General features: G+C 44.3%; 1 protein-coding gene across 3 annotated transcripts in view; it reads left to right on the top strand.

The window, feature by feature from the left end:
- HLCS (holocarboxylase synthetase) overlaps positions 1–20,152 on the top strand; it is a 154,957-nt gene extending 134,805 nt beyond the window's left edge. For all 3 annotated transcript variants that reach the window (XM_087818402.1, XM_087818401.1, XM_016220627.2), the window contains exons 7-11: positions 9,244–9,311; positions 10,934–11,094; positions 14,575–14,689; positions 16,236–16,449; positions 18,320–20,152. In XM_087818402.1, coding sequence (XP_087674528.1) covers positions 9,244–9,311; positions 10,934–11,094; positions 14,575–14,689; positions 16,236–16,449; positions 18,320–18,491 — 730 coding nt within the window. In that variant the 3' untranslated portion in view covers positions 18,492–20,152. The remainder of the gene's footprint in view (positions 1–9,243; positions 9,312–10,933; positions 11,095–14,574; positions 14,690–16,235; positions 16,450–18,319) is intronic.
- The last annotated feature ends 349 nt before the right edge of the window (positions 20,153–20,501 follow it).

The following is a 20,501-nucleotide window of genomic DNA, read 5'->3' as shown; positions in this document are numbered from 1 at the left end:
TCTTGTTGATATCTTTTCTCCTGATTGATTAAACGTCAGTGCGAATTAAACTTTCCTTGAAATTTGTTTGCATTCTCCCCTGTAGCTAATGTGGCATTTTAATGAAGAGGAATCCAGTTTATAAATGTTTGTTACTAAAAACTAACCCCCCCATATGACTTTGTCATTCTCTGAGATGGTTCAGGATGCCTTTAAAAATTTTTTTGAAGAAAAATGAAACAAAGAAAACCCATGGAAAAGATTTATGTATTTGGTTGGGGGAGGGGGAAATTAAACTTCTCATAATAGTTTTTAAATTAAATTTTGTACTCGTCCAAATCCTTTCCTTCTCCACCCCTTCCTCTGATATTCCCTCACTCATTAAAACAGGATTTTGATGGTATTCGCAGGGAAGCTGATTTACTGGAATAAAGAAGTTCTTTAAGTTTTAAATTTTGGAACATTCCCAGTGTGTCTGAACCCGGGTTTCAGATTTTACTGGCATTTTGTTGGCAGAGCAGTCTTTGGAGCCTGTCCTTATTTGAGCGTGTTTCCTGACACCTTTGGCGGTATGGTACTATGTTTTTTAGATTTAAAACAAAGTTTAAATAGAAAAGCATATATAAACATATACAGAAGATTGATTATAACATGTCAAGCAAAATAAAAGGGCAATAAAAACTCTCAAAAATTAACAAATGGGAAGCACTTTCTTTTTAAAGGGGCAGGAAAAGGCAAAATGAAGACAAAGATCGCAGGAGAGAGATGTTTCAGAAACCCCAGGAAAAGCTGATTTTTCATCTGCGCTTATTGTCATCTCCATGCATAAGTGTTCTATTGAAACAGGGTGAGGATAATGCACTGCGCACATGGTCGGTACCTGCAGTCACATCAGGGCCATAAACAGTAGCCACCTGAGATTAAGGGAAAGCTTATGGAGATGAGGGCAGGGTGACAGCACCCTACATGTTTTGGAGGAGTCTCCAAGGCCAGCCACAGAGGGAATCCTTTGCCCTGCCCTTCCCCTTCCCCTTCCCCTTCCCCTTCCCCTTCCCCTTCCCCTTCCCCTTCCCCTCCCCATCCTGGGCCTAAAGGGACAAGAGACGAAATAGTATTTCCAAGAGCTCCTTGGAGAATCAGTGAGCGTAGAGACCAAGGCCCAGCGTTGGGAGAGCCACTGAGTCGTAAAGCTAGCGTCTCATTTAATGGGGACACCCTATGAGAATTCCACAAAGACCAGGAACAGGCCAGGATGCCCACTCCACATCTATTTAACATCATCCTAGAGATATCAGCCATTTCAAATAGACAAGAGAAGTCAATTAGAGGCATACACATTGAAATAGAAGTAAAACTCTCTGTGTATGATAGTATGCCCAGGTGAAACTAACTGAAACAAAAGAATTTGGTTAAGGGAGCAGGATACACTGTCCTGCCAGCATGAAGCCTGAACAGAGGCCTGTCTCAGGGTAGAAAATGGAATTGGGGAGGGGTGATTGGAAAAGCACAATTTGAATGAAAATCTGTGATAGAATTGGATTCTGAACCAGGTTTAGTTATGAGGGCCATAAACCCAGCATATCATGGAGCAAAGCCCTGCGTGAAAGAAAGAGGCCCCTTGTCCCACTGAGTGAAGAGTTAAGCTGGTGCTAAGCTTTCTGGTCCAACAAGCTCTGGCAGGCTGCTTGATCTCTGGCAGGGCGGGGCTCGAGAAAGGCTCTGGAGAGAGGTCTGAGCTGTGCAAGAGAAGGAGGAAGGGTGATATCCAGGGCAGCAAGCTGGTGAAAGAAGCAATGGTTTTGAGGCCAGCTGGCAGGGGCAGGAAATTCTTCCTCATAATTACCCCTGAGTGGCGCAGTACTGGGGTGGAAAAAAGCTCCCAGTGAGGGCCTGAGTGGTAGGGTGGAGCTTCCCTTTCTAGAGGAAGAAATTCATTACCTTCATGTTGCTTTGTCTGCCCAGGTGTTTCAGCAGCCCCTTAGCTCTGTAGGTAAGGAAACTGCTTATTGTAGTATTTTATGTAAGTTTGGTAAGGAAAGATGGGCATATTTGAAACAAAAACATGTAGAGAGCAAGGAAAACACCTACTCAGACACAAAAGGCAGGACTAATGAACTTTGGCACAAATGTGGTGTCTAATTTGTAAAAATTTTAGATGACTCTCAGTTCTTAAAAAAATGCAAGAACCCCATTTTGATTTTACTCTTTGGTTCTATATTTTCATAACTTTCCAGAAAATGTATAACCCCCAGGACCTTCAAACTTATACAACTGGAAGATGCATTTTAAGAGACTGGTGGCATGTCTACATTTAAATTTTGTTTTGATAAAGGAAGAGATTCTTTGATAGTGACTCAGGGAGTGGGCCTTGGAGCCAGGCAACCCTGGTTAACTGTGCTGGGACTTCCCCAGGCTCTGTAACCCATGTAGCCCCCACTTCCTCATCAATAAAATGAAACTACATGGCAGTGACCATCACAAGAGGTGTTAGTGTGTGTGAGAAAATTGCTCATACCAAGGGCCCAGCACATGGTTGGATGCTCAGTAAATGGAACCATTGCATTATGTGCAGTCTAGAACCTTGTGATACTTTGAGTACATGAAGATCCCATTTTTTACCTGTAGTTAAAGATCCATGGGTTATTGATTAATTAATTAGTTCACAAGGCCTTGGAGAAATCTTAAAGCGAGTGGGAATGGTGCTATGTTGGCTGGTGTGCTCACTGTAAGGAGCCTGTCATATTGAGGTAGTAGCCAAGAGTGGTGTGTGTGTGTGTGTGTGTGTGTGTGTGTGCACGTGTGTGACAGAGGGAGGGAGGGAGGGAGAAGGATGCTGAAAAGCATTTTATAAAATTCAACATCTTGATAAATATATTCCAAAAATAGGAATTAATGGACATTTTCTTAATATGATTGTGTATGTGTCCTAAAGATAGCATCTTACTTAGTGAGGTGCAAATGCTAAAGAGTGTGACGTCATGCTCTGTTGGTGAGGCTCCTCAGAGACACATACCCTGTCCGCTCAGGTTCATTGGTAATGAAGGGGTGCCTGGCAGTATCTAACAAAGCTACATATGCATTTTCCCGCTTCTAGAATTTACCCTGAAGATACACCTTCAACAATACAGAAATACATGTGAACGAGGGATTCGTTGTCCTGTCATTTTGGACTCTGCCTAAATGCGTGTGCATCGGGAGTGGTTGCGTAAGTCAGGCTCCACTTGCACAGTGGGTATTACTTAGCCGTAGAAGAGAATGAGGAGAAGCTCTGTGAACTTAGAGAGAATGTTTCTAGTTTATAGTAAGTAGGGCAAAAACGAAAAGCAAAGGAGTATCTACAAAATGGTAACTTTCTCTAAGGAAGAAAGGGAAATAAGAAAACATGCATGTATCTGTTCAATCGTGCAGGAAAAACCATGGGAAGAACAAATCAGCAACTAGTGAGATTAGTTGAATTGTTATTTACAGAGAGTGGAGCAAGGGGAGATCTAGGTAGAAGGGGGACGAGACACTTTTCAAAGTATGCTTTTCTATACAGTTCTGACCCTTGGAACCAAGTTAAAAATAGAGAAGCAGCAAGATTGGATCGAGGACCTATAATGGAATACAGAAGTACAATTAAGCCTAAGCTTAATTCACATTAATAACATAACCACACTAAAGTAAAAGAAGAAGGAACAAGCCCAAGGAACTTTTAAACATAATATTTACTATATCCCCTCAGGCTAAAGACAAAAGGAACTACATAAATATTGAACCCGAGTTAGTAAGTTTGTTTTTCACAGTAGCATGGGTCAGCAATTCTGAAACCACTTTCGTGTATTACAGTGTTGAGCAAATAAGTGAATACATTTGAGATAATGCGAGCCAGATTTCTCATTATTGGAGAAAGGAGTTACAAATATAGAAAGGGGAGACCAGAGTGAACCTTGTGTTGGAGTGGAATTGGAGTTTCCAGTGAATTCATGGCTTTTAAGGTAGATGGATGGATGTATGGGTGGGAGGAAGGGAGGGAGGAAGGAAGGAAGGAAGGAAAACACTTTCTAGCTCTTTTCCTAGCACCCAGATTTGTTTTATAAATACTGTTCTCCACTAAATGAAGCCAAATCTCCTTACATAAATGGCCGATTCCAGGGCTGAGACTGAGAAAGTTCAAAAGGAGCCTGGAACCTCTTACGCCAGAAAGTAAGGAAATGCTGAAAGAGAACTGGGACATCTCTGCAGGAACCAGCTTGTAGGAGCTTCTTCCACTTGCCCAATCTGGGGCAACTGTGCTTCAAAATAAATAATGATAGGAAAGTGTATAACCTATTGAGTAAGCATCCCTAAGTCTATTCTGATATAAATAGGTAATTAGAAAGATAAATAAGTGGGGAGAAGAAAGAGCTCTCACAGTACTATCCCAACAAGTAAATATGAAAAAAATGATGGAATCAGAAAACCACTGTTTGGCTATCATCAAATAAATAATTGAGTCAAGCAAGACTCATTCACAGATGCAAAACTAGTAGATTAAATTTTATGAGAGACATTTACCTTTCCCCAAGTATTTATTCATTACAGTAGAAAAACAGTAACTTCACAGTGCAAAAACCTGGCACCCTGCACCTTAACCAGGTGAGTCAGAGTTAGGCCACCACTTTCTGTGTGTTGGTATTGAACAAATATTGGCTCACCGGTTATAACAGATGTTCCTCCCTAATATGAGGTATTCATAATAGGGAAACTGAGGGGAGATTGGGTGTATGGGAAGGGAACTCTGTTCATTCTGCTTAGTTTTTCTATAAACCTAAAGCTCAAAAAATAAAGTCTAGTAATTCAAAAAAATACTATATTGTGACACATGAACATATATGAAATGGACATTTCTGTGTCTACAGTTTCACTGAAACACAGCCACACTTGGTCATTTACATATTATCAAGGGCTTCTTTTGGGCTGGGGCCTCAGGGGAGGATATTTGCAGCAGAGACCATATGGCTCACAAAGACTAAAATAGGATGCCGGCAGCTGCATGCAGGCCATCTCCTCCTTGCCATCTCCCCAGCCCAGAGGCATCTGTGCGAGGACCATAACCAGATTCAGCCTGCCACCTTTGCAGAGGCCACATGCTCCACCAGGCACCCAGTGCAAGGGACGGGCATGTCGTGTGAGTTATAGGAGGATGTGTGCAGTGAGCCTGTGAAAGCTCGGACAGTTGGTGGCCTTTGCATTGCGAGTCTGTGATCTCTTGGAATGGAGGAGTTTACTCACCAGCTAGTGAGCTGGTGGACGCGTGCATAACCTACTTGAAGAAGAGCTGGGTTTACATAACTCTGTTAATAGCCTATTTCCTGGTTATAAAATGAATGTACTCCAAGTGCAGGAATATTAGAAAATTCAGAAAAGTATAAAAAAGAAAATAAAACCACTTGAAATTCTTCTACCCAGAGATTACATAGAACAACACAAAAAATGTTGAAATCGTCACATAATTATGCCTCCACATTCTGGAGACAGCCGCCACTAGCGTGTGCCCTGGATTCTCCTATCAATGCACATAGCAGTACAGAGCCTGCATAAATGAGACCAGTGATACTGTTCTTAAGCCTTTCTTATTAATTACCAATGAAATAAGAAAGTCCACAACTGTGTATCAGCATCATTTTTAGTACCTCAAATAATGAATTTTTACAGTTGTCAGGAATGTATTTTGTAAAATATATCTATGCATGTTTTATTAATGGGGGAAAAAGTGTAAAAGAATATATACCTTTAATAAGAAGAGGAGACAATAACAGTGGGAATCTCCAGAAGGTAAAGACAGAATTATATGATGATTTGAATGTCTTCTTTCTGTTCTGTGTAATCTCTGGGTGGTAAATTTCCAAGAAGGACTTCTATGGATGGCTTATTTTCTGCCTTGTACTTATCCATATTTTTCGAATAATTATACTCCTTAAAATAACTGCAACTAATATTTTGCTATAGTTCCTAAGAACTTAAAATGTGTATCTTAAACATCATTGAAGTCATGCTGTCTATAGGCTTTTGATCAAGTCACCTCGTGGTGTCCTTTTGCCCACATCGCCGGTGGTGCATTGACTCTTTCGTGCGGGGCTGCTGTGATGCTTTTTCAAAACTCCCCTACCATGATCATTGACTATTGGTATTGTTTCTGATTTTTCACGGTGTAATATTGTGATGAGTAGTTGTGCCCCAGATCCTTTTGTTTCCCTGTCTGAATACTTCTTAGGCTTTAATCATAGAAGTACAGTCATCAGGTGAGAAGGCATAACATTTTTAAGGATTTCATTGCATACGAAAAACTGGCTGTATGGACTTCTGCTCATTAATTACTATCAAATAAGCTCTTACTCATTGGTTATAATACAATGGGGCTACAGATAACTGTTACTGTCTTATTTTTAAAGCAGATCTTTTAGTCCTGTTCTTAGTAGTACTTATGAATAGTTAATTACAAATATATCTGAACATAAAATCCTGCTGTCCCCAAAAAACTTTCAAAATGATTTTAAAGGTAACTAATCATGTTAAAGAAAAGTTTAAAAAGAAAGAAAAGAGCTTTTGTCAAATCTCATCCCTTTTGTATGAATTTTACATAGTTGGAGTAAAAGTGTATGTAGTTTTTATATCAAACTTTTGTAATTTAAGGTTCTATTGCAAGCATTTCATTCATGTTCTACAGTCTTCATAACTATGATTTTTAATGACTACAAATTATTCCATTGACTTCATGTACCATAATAACATAACCACCCCCCTGCTGAATTCCTTAGGTTATTTACAAATTTTTACTTGTATAGCACTATGATGAATGTCGACTATTTCCTTAGGTTTGGGTCCCCAAAGTGGATTGACTGGGTATGAATTTAGATAATTATTCTTTCAGAATTTTCACTAATTCATACTGGCCTGTCTTCTAGGTTAGTCTTAATTATTGAAGTTTTATTCCAGCGACCACATGAAATTCAGGACGCTCCCGCTGGCAGAGCCCCCAGTAGGTCCTGTGATGTCCTTAGGAATCTCAGTGGCCAGGACACTGTCCTGTTTGCAGACAAAAACAACGCTTTCCTTGTAGCCCAGCTGGTACTACAGTGAGCGCACTCGGCTGCCCCTTGGAGAAGCCTTTTACTCCCCAGCCTTCGCCCACAGGGAAAGAAGGCACCCAGCAGCAGGGTGGGGTCGGTGCAGGCCCCTCTTCTTTGTCCCTTTTCTGTTTCCTTTTGTGAGAATATCATCAAGCCTGGATGGAAATGCATTTACGGTGCCTCCTTGCTGCTAAAGCAGACTCGCGACTTCATTTGGAGAGATGCACAGTTTACAAGGTTCATAAATGCTTCTTTGTTGCCTGTGGCCGTGCGGTTTGGCCCCCAGAGTTATCTCAGATGCACAAATAAATCTGGCGGCCTCCAGTTGTCTCCGGTTCAGCGTTGCCCCCTTCCCCGTTCGTCTCCCTCCTCGCCGTTTCCTCTTGGCCTTCAGCGGCACAAACCTAGTCTTCTCATCAATATGCCCTGTTAACTGCTGCCAAGCCTCCAGCAGTTTAGTGCATATGTTCCCTTAATCATTTCTCTTTGTTCTAGAAGTCTGTGTTTGGTTTCTGAATATCCCCCACCCCCTACCCCCCAATCCCACCGTCACCGTCGCTGGCAACAGCACATGAAGTGTCTAATGTCTGTTTAAAGAACATCCTAGATTGCCTGGCATGGAGAGTGCCGCCTCAGTGTGCTCACAATGTGGTAAATCACCCCCTTCCCATAGAGGTTTGTTAGCCCCTCCTGAGAGCCCATGGCCTTGCCCAGGTGAAGGGCTGCAGGGCCCTCTGGGAAGCAGAGGTGGCTGGAAGACAATTTACCTCCCTTCACAGACAAAGCCTCCTTCTTAGGCCTTTCTATCAGTCCAACACAAGAAAAGGACACTTCCTCCTTGGAGCCTGACGGTGTCTAGGCACCGTCGATCTCAATGGGTTATTCATGGTGTCCAAGAGAAATACCTCTGGAGCTGTATTTCATGGGAGATGGAAGTAGGCCTGGCCTGCAGGCAGGTGGCCTGCTTGCTGGGAGCGCTGTGCCTGTAGCCCAACTGGCCTCTACCCGTCAGGCCCAGCTCTTTCAGCAAGAAAAGGTGTCTCGGGGCTCTTCCTCCCCGGGGCCTGCAAACACCAGTGCACAGCTCCCAGGGGTGCACAGAGACACTGTGTTATTTTTCTCTGCTTTTAAGTATTTTTCTTCTCTTACCATTTGTAAAGTTCCACACATTCCTTGAGCCTAGAGGAGAGGAGGAAGAGCTACTCAGACTTTCTTTAGGGCCCTTTCTCCTTGGCACGGGGGTGCTTTGGAACCCTGGAAACTATTATGGGAAACTTTGTTTATACAGAATACCATCTTTCCCTCATCTGTGCCTTTGCCTCTTCCTTCCGCCAAAAAGTATTCAAAGAGGCCCCAGCAGCTGCCCTGACAGTGGGCAAACCTGATTTTTGCTTTAATAAATCCTTCCATGAACTATGCCTGCTTAATACCTGGTCAGCAGCTCCTGGGAGTGCAGAGGAAAACCGTCCTAACACAGAGTTAACATATGTAAAATGTAGCTGGGAGGAAATTCGCAGAGAGGGTTTTTTCCCCCCTCTTTCTTTTTCAGAAAAAAGTTACTGTTGCCTCGTTTGGTGGAGATACAGTGCACTTTTCTACCTATCCCCCCGAAGGGAAGTTTGTATTCTTTTAAATGAGACCATTTTAAAAGCAGAACTCAAGCCTAAAGTGACCCAAGGTTCTCTGAGTTCTCAGAAGGTGTAGATTTATTTACTATAGTTAAAACATAATTAGTTCTCAGGGGAGAGTGTATCTTTTAAACGGCTTTATTGCCACCATATTGGTTTTCTGAATAATCAGAAACTTCTGTTATGATTATGTTCTAGGGTTCGAACAGAAATGCACTGTAAGTAGAAACAAATGTCAGGAATTGTTAGTTGTCACTCGAAGAAGGGACGCCACACCAGAAAGAACTTGATGGGATATTCCCAAGAAATATAGTCTAACAACGTCTTAAATAAACTGTTTAGCAGCTCAGGCTGGTACACATGCCTCCCCCGCCTCAGTCTTCCCAGAGGCTGAGGATGGGGTATGAGCTTGAAAGCCGGAAGGCGGCCCTTCCTTACCCACATGTTCACAAATGAGTGTAAACAGTGTCCCCACTTTGTCTGCGCTGAAGGATCTCCTGCCCATGTCCCTGTTCTGGCTGACCAGTCTTTCCCACCATTTGCAGGTTGATGTTTGAGATGCCACAGGAAATGGGTTTAATAGCCATCGCAGTCCGCCAAACACAGGGCAAAGGTCAGTCATCTTTTGTTATCATTTCTGTTTTGTCTGTTTTCTAAAATCTGTGCCTTGTGGCCAGAGAGCCCATTGATGGAGTATGCTGATCCTGGAGGTGACTCCAGTTAGAAGTCCTTTGTTTTCATACCCTCCCCCCCATCCTGCAGGCTGAATGGAGAAAGAGGGGTGGAATTGATCGCAAGAGTAAGCCTTAGTAGAATTAAAGCATTTTCTCAAACTGAGACACCTAGTAATCACTTGACATCTGCTTGTGTTGGTTTTAACATTCGGTTGCCTACATCTAAAGTCTCCTTTCTGACACATTCTAGGCATTGCAGTTTGTGACTCATAACTGTGTTATAGAGACAGTTATTTTCCTGAGGGTTCTCTGTGAGGGTCCAGTGTATCTACACTGAGTTCACATGAAGGGACCTTGCACCTGCCAGCCCCTCCCCCAGCTGACAGTAGAATTTGCATGGATTCGAGCTGTGCCCATTCACAGAGTGCCCACAGAGAGGCAGAGGGCTGCTCAGAGCTTCCACCACCTGCTTTTGTCTCAGACGCAAGAGCCCACATCCTTCCAGAATTCATTGTCTGGCTGAGAGCAGATTCTAAGTTTGGTGGTCATGCAGGAGGCACCTGCCTCTGCCCCCCACCCCCACTCCCACCCCCAGCCAGTGCCAGGCTGACCCAAATGTGCTTTTAACTCTTAGGCTCTTATACCTTTCTCAGAAGGAGCAAAGAAATAAGAAATCCAGTTTTCTGCTTCTTTCTCTTAAACATTTCTTTTGAATATGATGATTAAAAAAAGACAGAAAAACTTTGATTAACTATACCTCCCATTTTGATTATTTTATTTTCCCAACTTCTATTTTAAGAAAAATAACTCAGAATGTTAATATCAGGGATCACCTTTTAAGTTTGGCTTCCTTTTTTGTTTATTAATGTGAGAGAGAGAGAGGGAGGAGAGAGAGAGATGTGTTGTTCCATTTATTTATGCATTCGTTGGTTGATTCTTGTATGTGCCCTGACTGGGGATCAAACCTGCAACCCTGTTGCATTAGCATGATGCTCTAACTAATTTAGCTACTGGCAGGGCCTCAGCTTCCTTTTTTAAAATAACAGTGAGATATAATTTATATAACATACCGTTCTCCCACTTAAAGTGTACAGTTCTGTGATTTTTAATATATTCACAGGGCTGTGGGTTGTGTGACCATCACCACAATAGAATCACTTCTAAAAAGGGGCTTCTAGGACCTCTCCTGGACTAATATAGATTCGGTCTGGTTTCCCCATCTCTGTTTCGCCTGCATTACTGTATGGTGAGAATTAGATTGAGAGTGATGTTCCCACACTATAAGACTTTGCATCATCAAAGCACAAATGATGTGCTCACAGAAGCGGAACAGTCTGCTCATTATTGGAAACTTGTTCAGCAACAGAGCTTCAGATTTTGGAAAGCTCTGTTGTTGAGTTAACCCCAGAACACGTAAGTGTCTTCATCAGCCCAGCTTTATTCAGGTGGGACATGTCTCCAGTGTGTGGCTTCAAGTCCTTAAGCCCATTTTATGACACAGCATGGGTCTGAGTCTGTTCATGTATCAAAGTGGCCAGTTTCCCAGTGGGCTGTCTTCCAGGGCGAGGAAGGAATGTATGGCTGAGCCCCGCAGGATGCGCTCTTTCTACGCTGCTGGTGTCCATCCCACTGAGATCCCCGCTGGGACAGAGGATCCCATTTGTCCAGCATCTGATGTCCCTGGCTGTGGTGGAGGCGGTCAGGTCCATTCCTGGGTACCAGGTACGTGCGGTTGCCTCACCTTTATGTCCCCACCCCTGCGTGCAGATGTCGGCTTGGTTTGTGTGTAGCATATGTTTGCATGATGATTGCATGTAGAGCCTTGGCCTGCTCTTTGCAAAGCTGGCAGCAGCGTTCCTGGAGTTTTAAAAGCGCCGCCGGGATTTATAGCCGCTTCAGCTTGCCAGAATGGCTTTCTCTCTTGGGGTTCCCTCTGTCCTGTTATCAAACAGCCTAGTAAGGGTGACATTTTTTTATTTTTTTAATTGAAGCACATTGAACTGGATGGAGCTATTTGTCTGTATTTTCTGGTGAAAAGGCTTATTTAATAGACCCAGAAAATCCCTCTCATTTCCTACTCTCATTACCACAGTCTGTGCTCAGCAGAGCTCTCCTTGGTCTGCAGTTGTACGGGCTCAGTGTGCAGGTTCATTCAGGACTCTGCCCCCAGCTGTAGGGACAGATGTGGCGGCTTCATCGTTACTGTTGGGTGCTTTGGTGACAGTGATTAAGAAGACAAGAAAAAAGGGGCAGTTAACACAGTGACTAAAAAGCCTTTTCTCTGGTACCCACCTCCCCCTCACCAGATCTCCCTTCTCAGTTTTGTGGGAAGAATTTCATATGGCCATTAAAAGGGGGGAGGGGTGTCTCCTGCCTTCTTCCTACCTATAGCTCTTACTTATGCAGGCTAGAAACAGTCATCATATTAATTCCCGAGGCAAGATGCTGAGCTCGTGACTCTCAGAGGAGGCCTGTCAATCTGTGTTTAAACTAGCAGCAGAGCTCTCCTCTGGCCCACAAGTGCCCTGTGCTACAGCCATGTCCTCACAGTCACTGTATAAAGGACTTGGGTATGTGTCAGGCCACCACCGTGCACAATGAACTGTGATCTTTGTTACTGGCACTCAGCACCCTTGCTGTCTGATGGGCTCAGCTCCTTATACCGTCACAAACCTTCGCAGGCCCAGCCTATAGCCCCTGAGCTGGGCATTTCATCTGGAAGAAAGCAGTGGAGAAGACAAAGTTCTGTCGTGGGGGGAAAGATTTTTAACCCTAGCAACAGGTTAATTAGTCTTAGGAAAATAAGCAAAATACTGAGCCTGGTCTGTTTAGCACTTTCACGGTTGTGATTTTGACCTTGTAGCCTCACCTGTTAACTTAGCGAGCATTCTTTGAGTGCCTGCTATGTGTGAATTGCTGTGCCAGGTGCTGGGGGCTGTAACAGTGCATGGAGTGGGGTCCTCCGTTCTCCTTAAACTCCCACCCAAGTCCATATCCTGTTTTCGCAGTCGTCCAGTTCAGCCTCACCTGTATGATGTGCCTTTGGTTCGGATTTGCATTTATTTTTGACACAGACACATTCACTTGCGCAGTACAGCTACAGGATGATTGAAATACACCCAAGTCATTAGAGTTCACCTTTCTTACATCCTTCACTGGGGCCTTGACTTGTCCCTAGCCAGATGTCACTGCCCAGTCTCCCAGGACTAGACAGCATCATTGTAATGCTCGCCCTTCCTTCTAGACCCACTCTGGCTGCTGCTGTTTTCATCTGTCTGTGTAGGCTGCTACAGCCCTGCTCCCAGCCTCCACTCCTGCTCCTGCTCTGGATGTTCCAGTTGTCCTAGGGGTCCAACTCAAAGGCTGTTTCCTGAACCCTCAATCTACAAACTGTCCCTCCTGTAACAGCAACTTCAAATGTCTGAGCCTCTTCTATGGTGTCCCCACGGATGGCTCTGAAGCAGAGCTATTTGTGCGCCTGTTCTGTCTCCTACAGAGTAACCAGCTCTCTGAACGCAGGATTAGTTTTATTTTGGTCCCCAAAGAGCCTAGCCTAGTGCTTTATACATGAGGTCCACAGCAGCCATTTGAATAATGATGGAGACAACGAAAAATAATCATGTGTGGCCCTCCTCTTCATCATGGGATAGATGTCATTGTTTACCTGCGTGACAACCCCAAATTTCATAAACCACATCCTTAACTAAGTGAATCTCAGCATGGGAAATGACATAGACGTTTGAGAGTAGGGCCTCGCAGAAGTGAGTGCCACCCACGGGATGGCAGAGCTGTACTGAGCTTTGGCGGGGGTGCTGTGCTGGGCACAGTGTCAAGGTAGGAGAGTGAGGAGAAAGGGAATTGCCGGAGTTTACCAAGGCCAGTCTCCATGTGACACGTTTTCTAGACTAGCATTTTCCACCTTGTCACCATGGACATTTGGGCCCCCACATCTTGATTGGGGGCCGTCCTGTGCATTATAGGACGTGGAACTGCATGTCTGGCCTCTGCCCACCAGGTTACAGTAGGGCTCCTTCAAGTTGTGACAATCAGAAATGTCTCCCCATATTGCCCAAGGTCTCCTGGGCAGAATGCCTCCCCTCCCCTCCACTGAGAGCCCTATTCTAGACAGAAAAGCAATAGGAGGCTCCTTCTCAGTAATAGGTGGTGGTGAGCACCCCATGTTTTATTTAGACTTTTGTTCTGGGCTCCTGCTTTTCTTCTCTCAGCATAGAACGCTCTACCAGGAATGAACAGAAACACATTCTAAAAGGCCGAGGTGAAAGAAGGCCCGTTGTAAGAAGAGAAGGGATTTCTTGGAAGCAATAAGCTATATGTAGCATAGTGTTAAGCACCGGGCTTGGTGTTGGAAAGCCCTGGGTTGGAAGCCCGGCTCTGTCACATCTTAGCGGTGTGACCTCAGAAAGCCACGCAATCTCTTTATGCTTCAGTGTCCTCTTCTGTTCAACAGGGATGACACTATTGCCAACACGGGTTTAGTAGAGGGAACATACAACTAGTGCTGAGAAGGGGCTCAGTGCTAGCCTGTCCCCAGGGCAGGAATAGCCAACCCCTTGGCACTCGCAGGTTATCTGCTACTCTGTGGTTTCCGTCACCCTTAGACTGTTTCACTGTGACCACGGCACAGGCAGAGTTGCCCACGCCATACCCTTCAGGACAAATCTACTCACATTACCCAAGCCGATGGTTGGCATTTTTCTCGGATGACTGAGTGAGACAAGTTCCTCCTTGGTATCTTCCTAGTGTTCTGTTTGAGCCATGTCTACCTGCCATTCACGGTATTGGTTAATCCAGGGCCATCTTTTTCTTGAGCATAGGCTCCTTGAACCCTGCATCTAGCACATGGTAGCTGCTCTGTGGTGGTGGCTTAATTATCATATGAATTATCATATTAATTCACCAGAGAGGCATCTTCAGAAAGGGATGATAAGCAGTGATGGGGGTGGAAAGAATGAGGGAATTAATGCCAGATATGTTCCTGAGGTCTCTCCCTTTCTAGCCCCAAGAGGTGCTTTAACACTGGCTTGTCCCAAAGAAGTGATTATCATTCTGAAAAAGAAGAGATGATGAAGACCCATGTTTCTGTTTTCGAGAGTATTCTGTTCCCCTTCCTTTTAGCTGGAGGACCTCAGCTGGTCCCTGGTGTCCTGTGATGGCTTGATTAACTTGCAAACTTTCCTTTAGGACATCAACTTACGGGTGAAGTGGCCCAACGACATTTATTACAGTGACCTCGTGAAACTTGGCGGAGTTCTGGTTAACTCCACGCTTATGGGAGAAACATTTTATATACTTATTGGTAAGTTTTTAAAGCCTTTTCCCCAGCATTTTTAAATTAATAAAAATAAAAATGTTTATACATGGGGGAGTGAGTTATATGAATTACTTTTTCTTTGAGTCTTGTAGTTATAGGATACAAGGCAGATTGGTTGAAAGTGCTTCGAGGGGTTTAGCCTTCCTGTCTATGGCCATGCATTTCCTTACACCTTTCCACGCTTCTGCTGCTTGTTGAATTAGAAATGGTGAAAATAAACCACAGCGAGTAAACCTCATACCTGTTAGAATGACTAGTATCAAAAAGATAAGAAATAACAAGTGCTGGCAAGGATGTGGAAAAAAGGTACCTTGTGCCCTGTTGGTGGGAATGCAAATTGGTGAAGCCACTGTGAACCTGAGGCTCCTCAAAAAATTAAAAATAGAATTTTCATGTGATCCAGAGAGTATTTTCAGCACCGCGTACACTTAATTTCATTCCTTACATTCCATAGGCGTTTCAGGTATTGTGTGTGGTGCTAAATGAATGAACCAACAAACCCCTGCAGATCTTGCCCTGTTGCTGGAGTTACTTGGTTTTTCAGGTGCAACTTACACTGCTTTATATTTTAAAGACAGCATATTAAAAAACACAGAATGCTGAGTCCAGTCAGTCCTTCCCTTCACTCTGAGAATGGGTCAGAACGTTTACTGAAGAATAGCATTATTATAAACATCACTTTTGTATAAGGAAGAGTTTGGGGGGGGGGGGGTTCTCAGAGGCCCTGAAAACACTATCGTCTTTCTGCCTAGTTCTTGCAGCATTTCATTGCTGATTGAAGACCCCTTTGAGGTTCATTCAGGGCCCTGCTGAATATGTGGATTTGGCTTCTTTGACTAAGGGCTCCCGGAGAGGATGGTGGTGTTAAGTAACAGCAGAGATAAGCCTATTCAGGCCCCACTGCTGGTAACGCACTTTCCTGAAGCCTTGGCTTGGGAGCCTGTAAAGAGCCACTGAAAATGTGTTGGCCCCTTGCTGACAGCGTAAGCCTAGCACCAAAGATGTCCAAGGATAAAGTATTAAAAGATGTGTTCTAGGGTTATACCGTAACCAGGCTATGAAATCTCTGAACCCAGTTTACTCCTTAAGACCTGAATAAAGTTCATTCTTTTCAAGCCTGTGTTCTGTTACTCAAGTGGGAAAAGAAACAAGAGGTTGTCTGAGCTATGCTACAGTTCTGGGCTAGATCACCCGAGGTATCGTTTCAGAAGCAACTCTGAGGAGTTCTGTCCTGTTCTTGGCTTCTGTGCGATTGAATCAGAAGCAGTTTGCTTCCTCCCAGCTTGCTGGCAGTAAGGTTGGGACAGTCCTGGCCTGATGAGGATAATAAAGGAAGAGTGAAAAGGAAGGTGCCTCAAAGATACATGTCGTTCCCTAAGTGGGCAGGGACACTAAACACAAAATGAGGACAGGAAAGCATGTAGTTACAGTAAAAGCTGCACCTCTTCCCAGGTGGTTGAAAGGAACATGTAGGGTCATCAATAGGTTGGGCTGCTCATGTTGTTCAGTTGTTTGTTCATTTTTTGACCAGGCTGTGGATTTAACGTGACTAACAGTAACCCTACCATATGCATCAACGACCTCATCACAGAATACAATAAGGAGCACGGGGTGGAACTGGAGCCCTTAAGATCTGATCATCTCATCGCCAGAACCGTGACGGTGCTGGAGAACCTGATTGACACGTTTCAGAACGAAGGGCCCAATGGTGTTCTCCCCCTTTATTATAAGTACTGGGCACACAGGTCAGTGCTGGCTCGTCTTCATTCCTTTAAAATTCCTTTATTAAGTCAATAAGTCAGCATCTTAAACTGAGAAACTAATTATGGAGCTAGTTTTTGTGTGTGTTTCTTTAATATATCTATTTCAGAGAGAGGAAGAGAGAGGGGGACAGAGAGATAGAAACATCAATGATGAGAGAGTCATTGATCAGCTGCCTCCTGCACTCCCCTGCTGGGGATCGAGCCCGCAACCTGGGCATGTACCCTGACCAGGAATTGAACTTCGATCTCATGGATCCTAGGTTGGTGCTCAACTGCTGAGCCACTCCTGGCCAGGCGGAGCTAATTTCTGATGGAGGAACTTGGGGGACACCACCTTGAGCAGATTAGCACCACTAGTAACAGGACCAACTGGCCTCTCGCCTCCCACTAGGACGCACTGGAAAGACCACATCACCAGAGAGTTTTCCTGCCAGCACATTTAAGCTGAATCTAATTGTGAGGAGACAGACAAATGTAAATTGTGGAACATTCTAGATAACAATGGTTTTCAAAGTGAGATTTGCCAGGCGGCAGTAGCAGTCTCACCTGGGAACCTGTGAGGAATGCAGATTCTTAATTCTCACCTTGGAGCTCCTACATCAGAAACCCTGAGGCTGCAGCTAGCTTTGTGCTCTAACGCACACTCCAGGGGACTCTCACACCCTTGAGTTTGAGAAGCACTGATATACACCAACAGGCCTCTATCCTTCAGAATGCCAGTTTCTCAGACATGCAGGTGGGGCTTTATGAGATTAAAGTGCATGACAGCTAAATGCAATATGTGCTTTATAATTAGATCCTAGATGGGAGGAAATAGCCACAAAGGATATTAACGGGACAGTGGTGGAACTTGAACTTGCACTGTGCTAGGTAATGTTAGTGCATCAGTTAGGTTTCCTAAAGGTGAGAGTGGAGTTAGGGTTTTGCAAGAGATGGTCTGTTTTAGGAGATGCATGATGAAGTATCTAAGTGTCATGATGCCTACAACTTATTTTAAATGTCAGCCCCCCAAAAGTGTGTGTGTGTGTGTGTGCGCGTGCGCGTGCGCGCGCGTGTGAGCATGCGTGATCAGTTAATGAAAATTTAAGTAAGGGAAACTATGAGGTTCTTTGCACTATTTTTTACAACTTTTCTGTAAGTTTGAAATTCTTCAAAATAAAAATGTTGGGGGAAGGAAATTCTGTACTTGTTAAAATTCTGTACATTTAGAAAACATTCAAAAGAAGGAGAATTAGAATGAGTTTAACTTGTAGTTGATGCTACCCAACTTTATTTCATAAGATGAAGCTTCTTAACTCAGCTTCTTTCCCCCCAGTCTCAGCCAAAACACCTGGAGCATTGCACAGTGTTTCTTAAAAATGCTAGAGCGGGGGAAGTGGTGCAGATCGCCAGCCTAGAGATGGTTATTAAGAGAGGCAGTTCCTGCTCTGGCTGGATAGTTCAGTTGGTTAGAGTATCATCCTGATATACCAAGGTTGCGGGTTTAGTCTCCGGTCAGGGCACGTAAGAGAATTGACCAGTGAATGCGTAAATAAGAGGAACAACAAATCGATGTCTCTCTCTCCCCCTCCTTTCCTCTTTCTCTCTAAAATCAATCAATAAATTTTTAAAAAAAATTTAAAGAGGGAAGCAGTTCCTAACCCACTGTTGGACTTGCCCTCACCCTGGCTATTCTAGTCGTCTCAGAACAGCTCACGCAGACTGTGAGAGTGGGAGCTTGGACTGGATGCATCTGACCTTCCCTGGCCCCGCCCTCCACCCCCACATCCCTCCGCATGATGGATTAGTACCTGACTAATTGCCTCAGTCAGCTGCGTCACATTCCCATGACCTCCCTGTGCTTCACTTCCAGTGCCCAGCAAGTCTGCCTGGGAAGTGCTGAGGGGCCAAAGGTGTCAGTCGTCGGCCTGGATGATTCTGGTTTCCTCCAGGTTCACCAGGAAGATGGCCAGGTGGTGACTGTACATCCAGACGGCAACTCCTTCGACATGCTCAGAAACCTCATCATCCCCAAACAGCAGTAGTCCCCTTGGGAAGACGGCTGGGGACCTGGGCGCTCAGAGTGGGCCTGGCACTGGAGCAGTGGGACGGGACAGTGGCTCTGACGACTCAGGACTGGCCCATGTGCACGACCACCGCGGCAAGCATTCCAGTTCCACTTCTGCTCTTTCCTCGCCCATGGATCTAGAAAACTAACTTAGAGGTGTAGGTGGATTTTTCTCCCTCCAGTTACCCTGTTCTTTGTGTTCTGTCAGTTACTTCATTTGGTGTTGGAAGAAGACCTGGGTGGAGGGTTGCCAGGTGGCAAAGGCTTAGTTCAGGTAAAGCCCTGCTGAAGGTGACACTTTTCTCCCCCCTTGGACTTGGATGTGTGTTTACTGTCCCCCCTTTTTTTTTTACGTGGAAACCGCAGTGGAATAATTCAGAAATTTCCCAGTGGTGGAAACCTTTACCCCTAGACTATTAAAAAGCAAATCAAAGAAAGCTCTGGGGCCAGGCCAGTGGGGAGGTGGAGGTGTGGCAGCTGTTTATAAGCACCCAGGGAGGCGGTTTCCTACAGTGTCAGACAGGGCACTTAGTCGGCACTTAGTTCTCGTGTTCTTTTTGTGTTAACGAAGAAAGGAGAAGGTCAGCTTCTAAGAGTTCCTCTCGGCCTGGTGGTTTGTGGTCCAATAGCAATGTCTGATGGCTGCAGAGATGCATCCAGCTGGGAGGGTTGCAGTGATCTTGCCGAGGAAATCAGTTAATTACTTTGACATTAATTTATGAGCTCTCCTTTCATAGATTTAATTTTACTGCATATTCTGAAGTGATGGGATCAAGTTCAAGATCCTGAAAGAGTTGATTAGGCATTGCTCAGATGTGGGGTGACGATTTGGCTCTGACAGCTGGAGATGAAGGCTCTCTCTCTTACCACATGCGAGGGAGGATCTGGAGCTTCTAAGCCTGTTCAGGCGCCTTTGAAATGTGGAGCATTCCTGCGAGACCGCGCACAGAATACAGGAGTACACGGCATGGCATTCACAAATCATCATTTTTTTGCCCCTTTCTTCTGATAATCGAAAAGAAAGAAAATGTTATTGATATGGAATACCATCATTTAAGTGGGAGGGAGGGTGTGTGTGTGTGTGTGAGAGAGAGAGAGAGAAGAGAGAAGAGAGAGAGAGCGCTCTTTAACAGATCTTCAAAATCTGATATCCTAAAAGTCTCCATCGAAGAACAAAAGAAAGGAAGCCTTTTGATATACATTTGCTGTTTCCAGATGTATTCCATGCTTTTCCCATGTAAGTCCTATCTCTGTTGAACTGGTGAATCACACACATTACTTTTCAGCCGTAAAAGGCCAATTTTTGCCCACTTTTCTCTTCCTGTCAGTCCCAGCAGAAATTAGTGGAAAGAAAATGTGATGGAGCTTTCAGCTTTGAACAAAATTGCCTTATTGTGCAACCAGCACTATCTTCATCCAGCCGTTAGCCAGTCAGGCTAATTCCCGAGACTCACAGCTTCCAGTATAAAACCAATGCACCCTCAGCCAGGCACAGGCAGCCCCATAGGAAGGAAAAAAATAATGTTCAATTAAGTACACCAACCCAGTATGTGCTTTTTTGGAAATGTAACTTTTTTAAAAGAACTTCAAAAGTAATTTTTGCAACTTAAGACATCAGTTAGAATCCCCCCCCCCCCCCCAAAAGGCCACTCTCTCCTCAATGCTCAAATCTTCTTTTGGAGTTAGTCCCAAGTTTAAGTAAAAGTCCACACCACCTCAATATTACAAAATGGACTCACCCTTGAGAGGGCATCTGCAAAGCATCATCAAGAAGAAAGATCTCGGGCACATTCATTTCTCAAACTTTGTAATACAAGGCAAGTCATCTCTCAGAGCTGCCATCATTACTTTTTGAATTTCTTTGGGGGGTTATTTAATGAAAAACATACTATGTTTTGTTTTAAGCCGAAGTCCTATTCTAGACAGTTCTGCTTTGGGGGAAAATGTTATCATTTAATTTCCTTTCTGTAAATTAAAACTAATGAAG

This window comes from Miniopterus natalensis, chromosome 6 (genome assembly GCF_054644295.1).
Source record: "Miniopterus natalensis isolate mMinNat1 chromosome 6, mMinNat1.hap1, whole genome shotgun sequence".
Taxonomy (NCBI): Eukaryota; Metazoa; Chordata; class Mammalia; order Chiroptera; family Miniopteridae; genus Miniopterus; species Miniopterus natalensis.
This window is presented reverse-complemented; position numbering and strand designations above follow the sequence as displayed.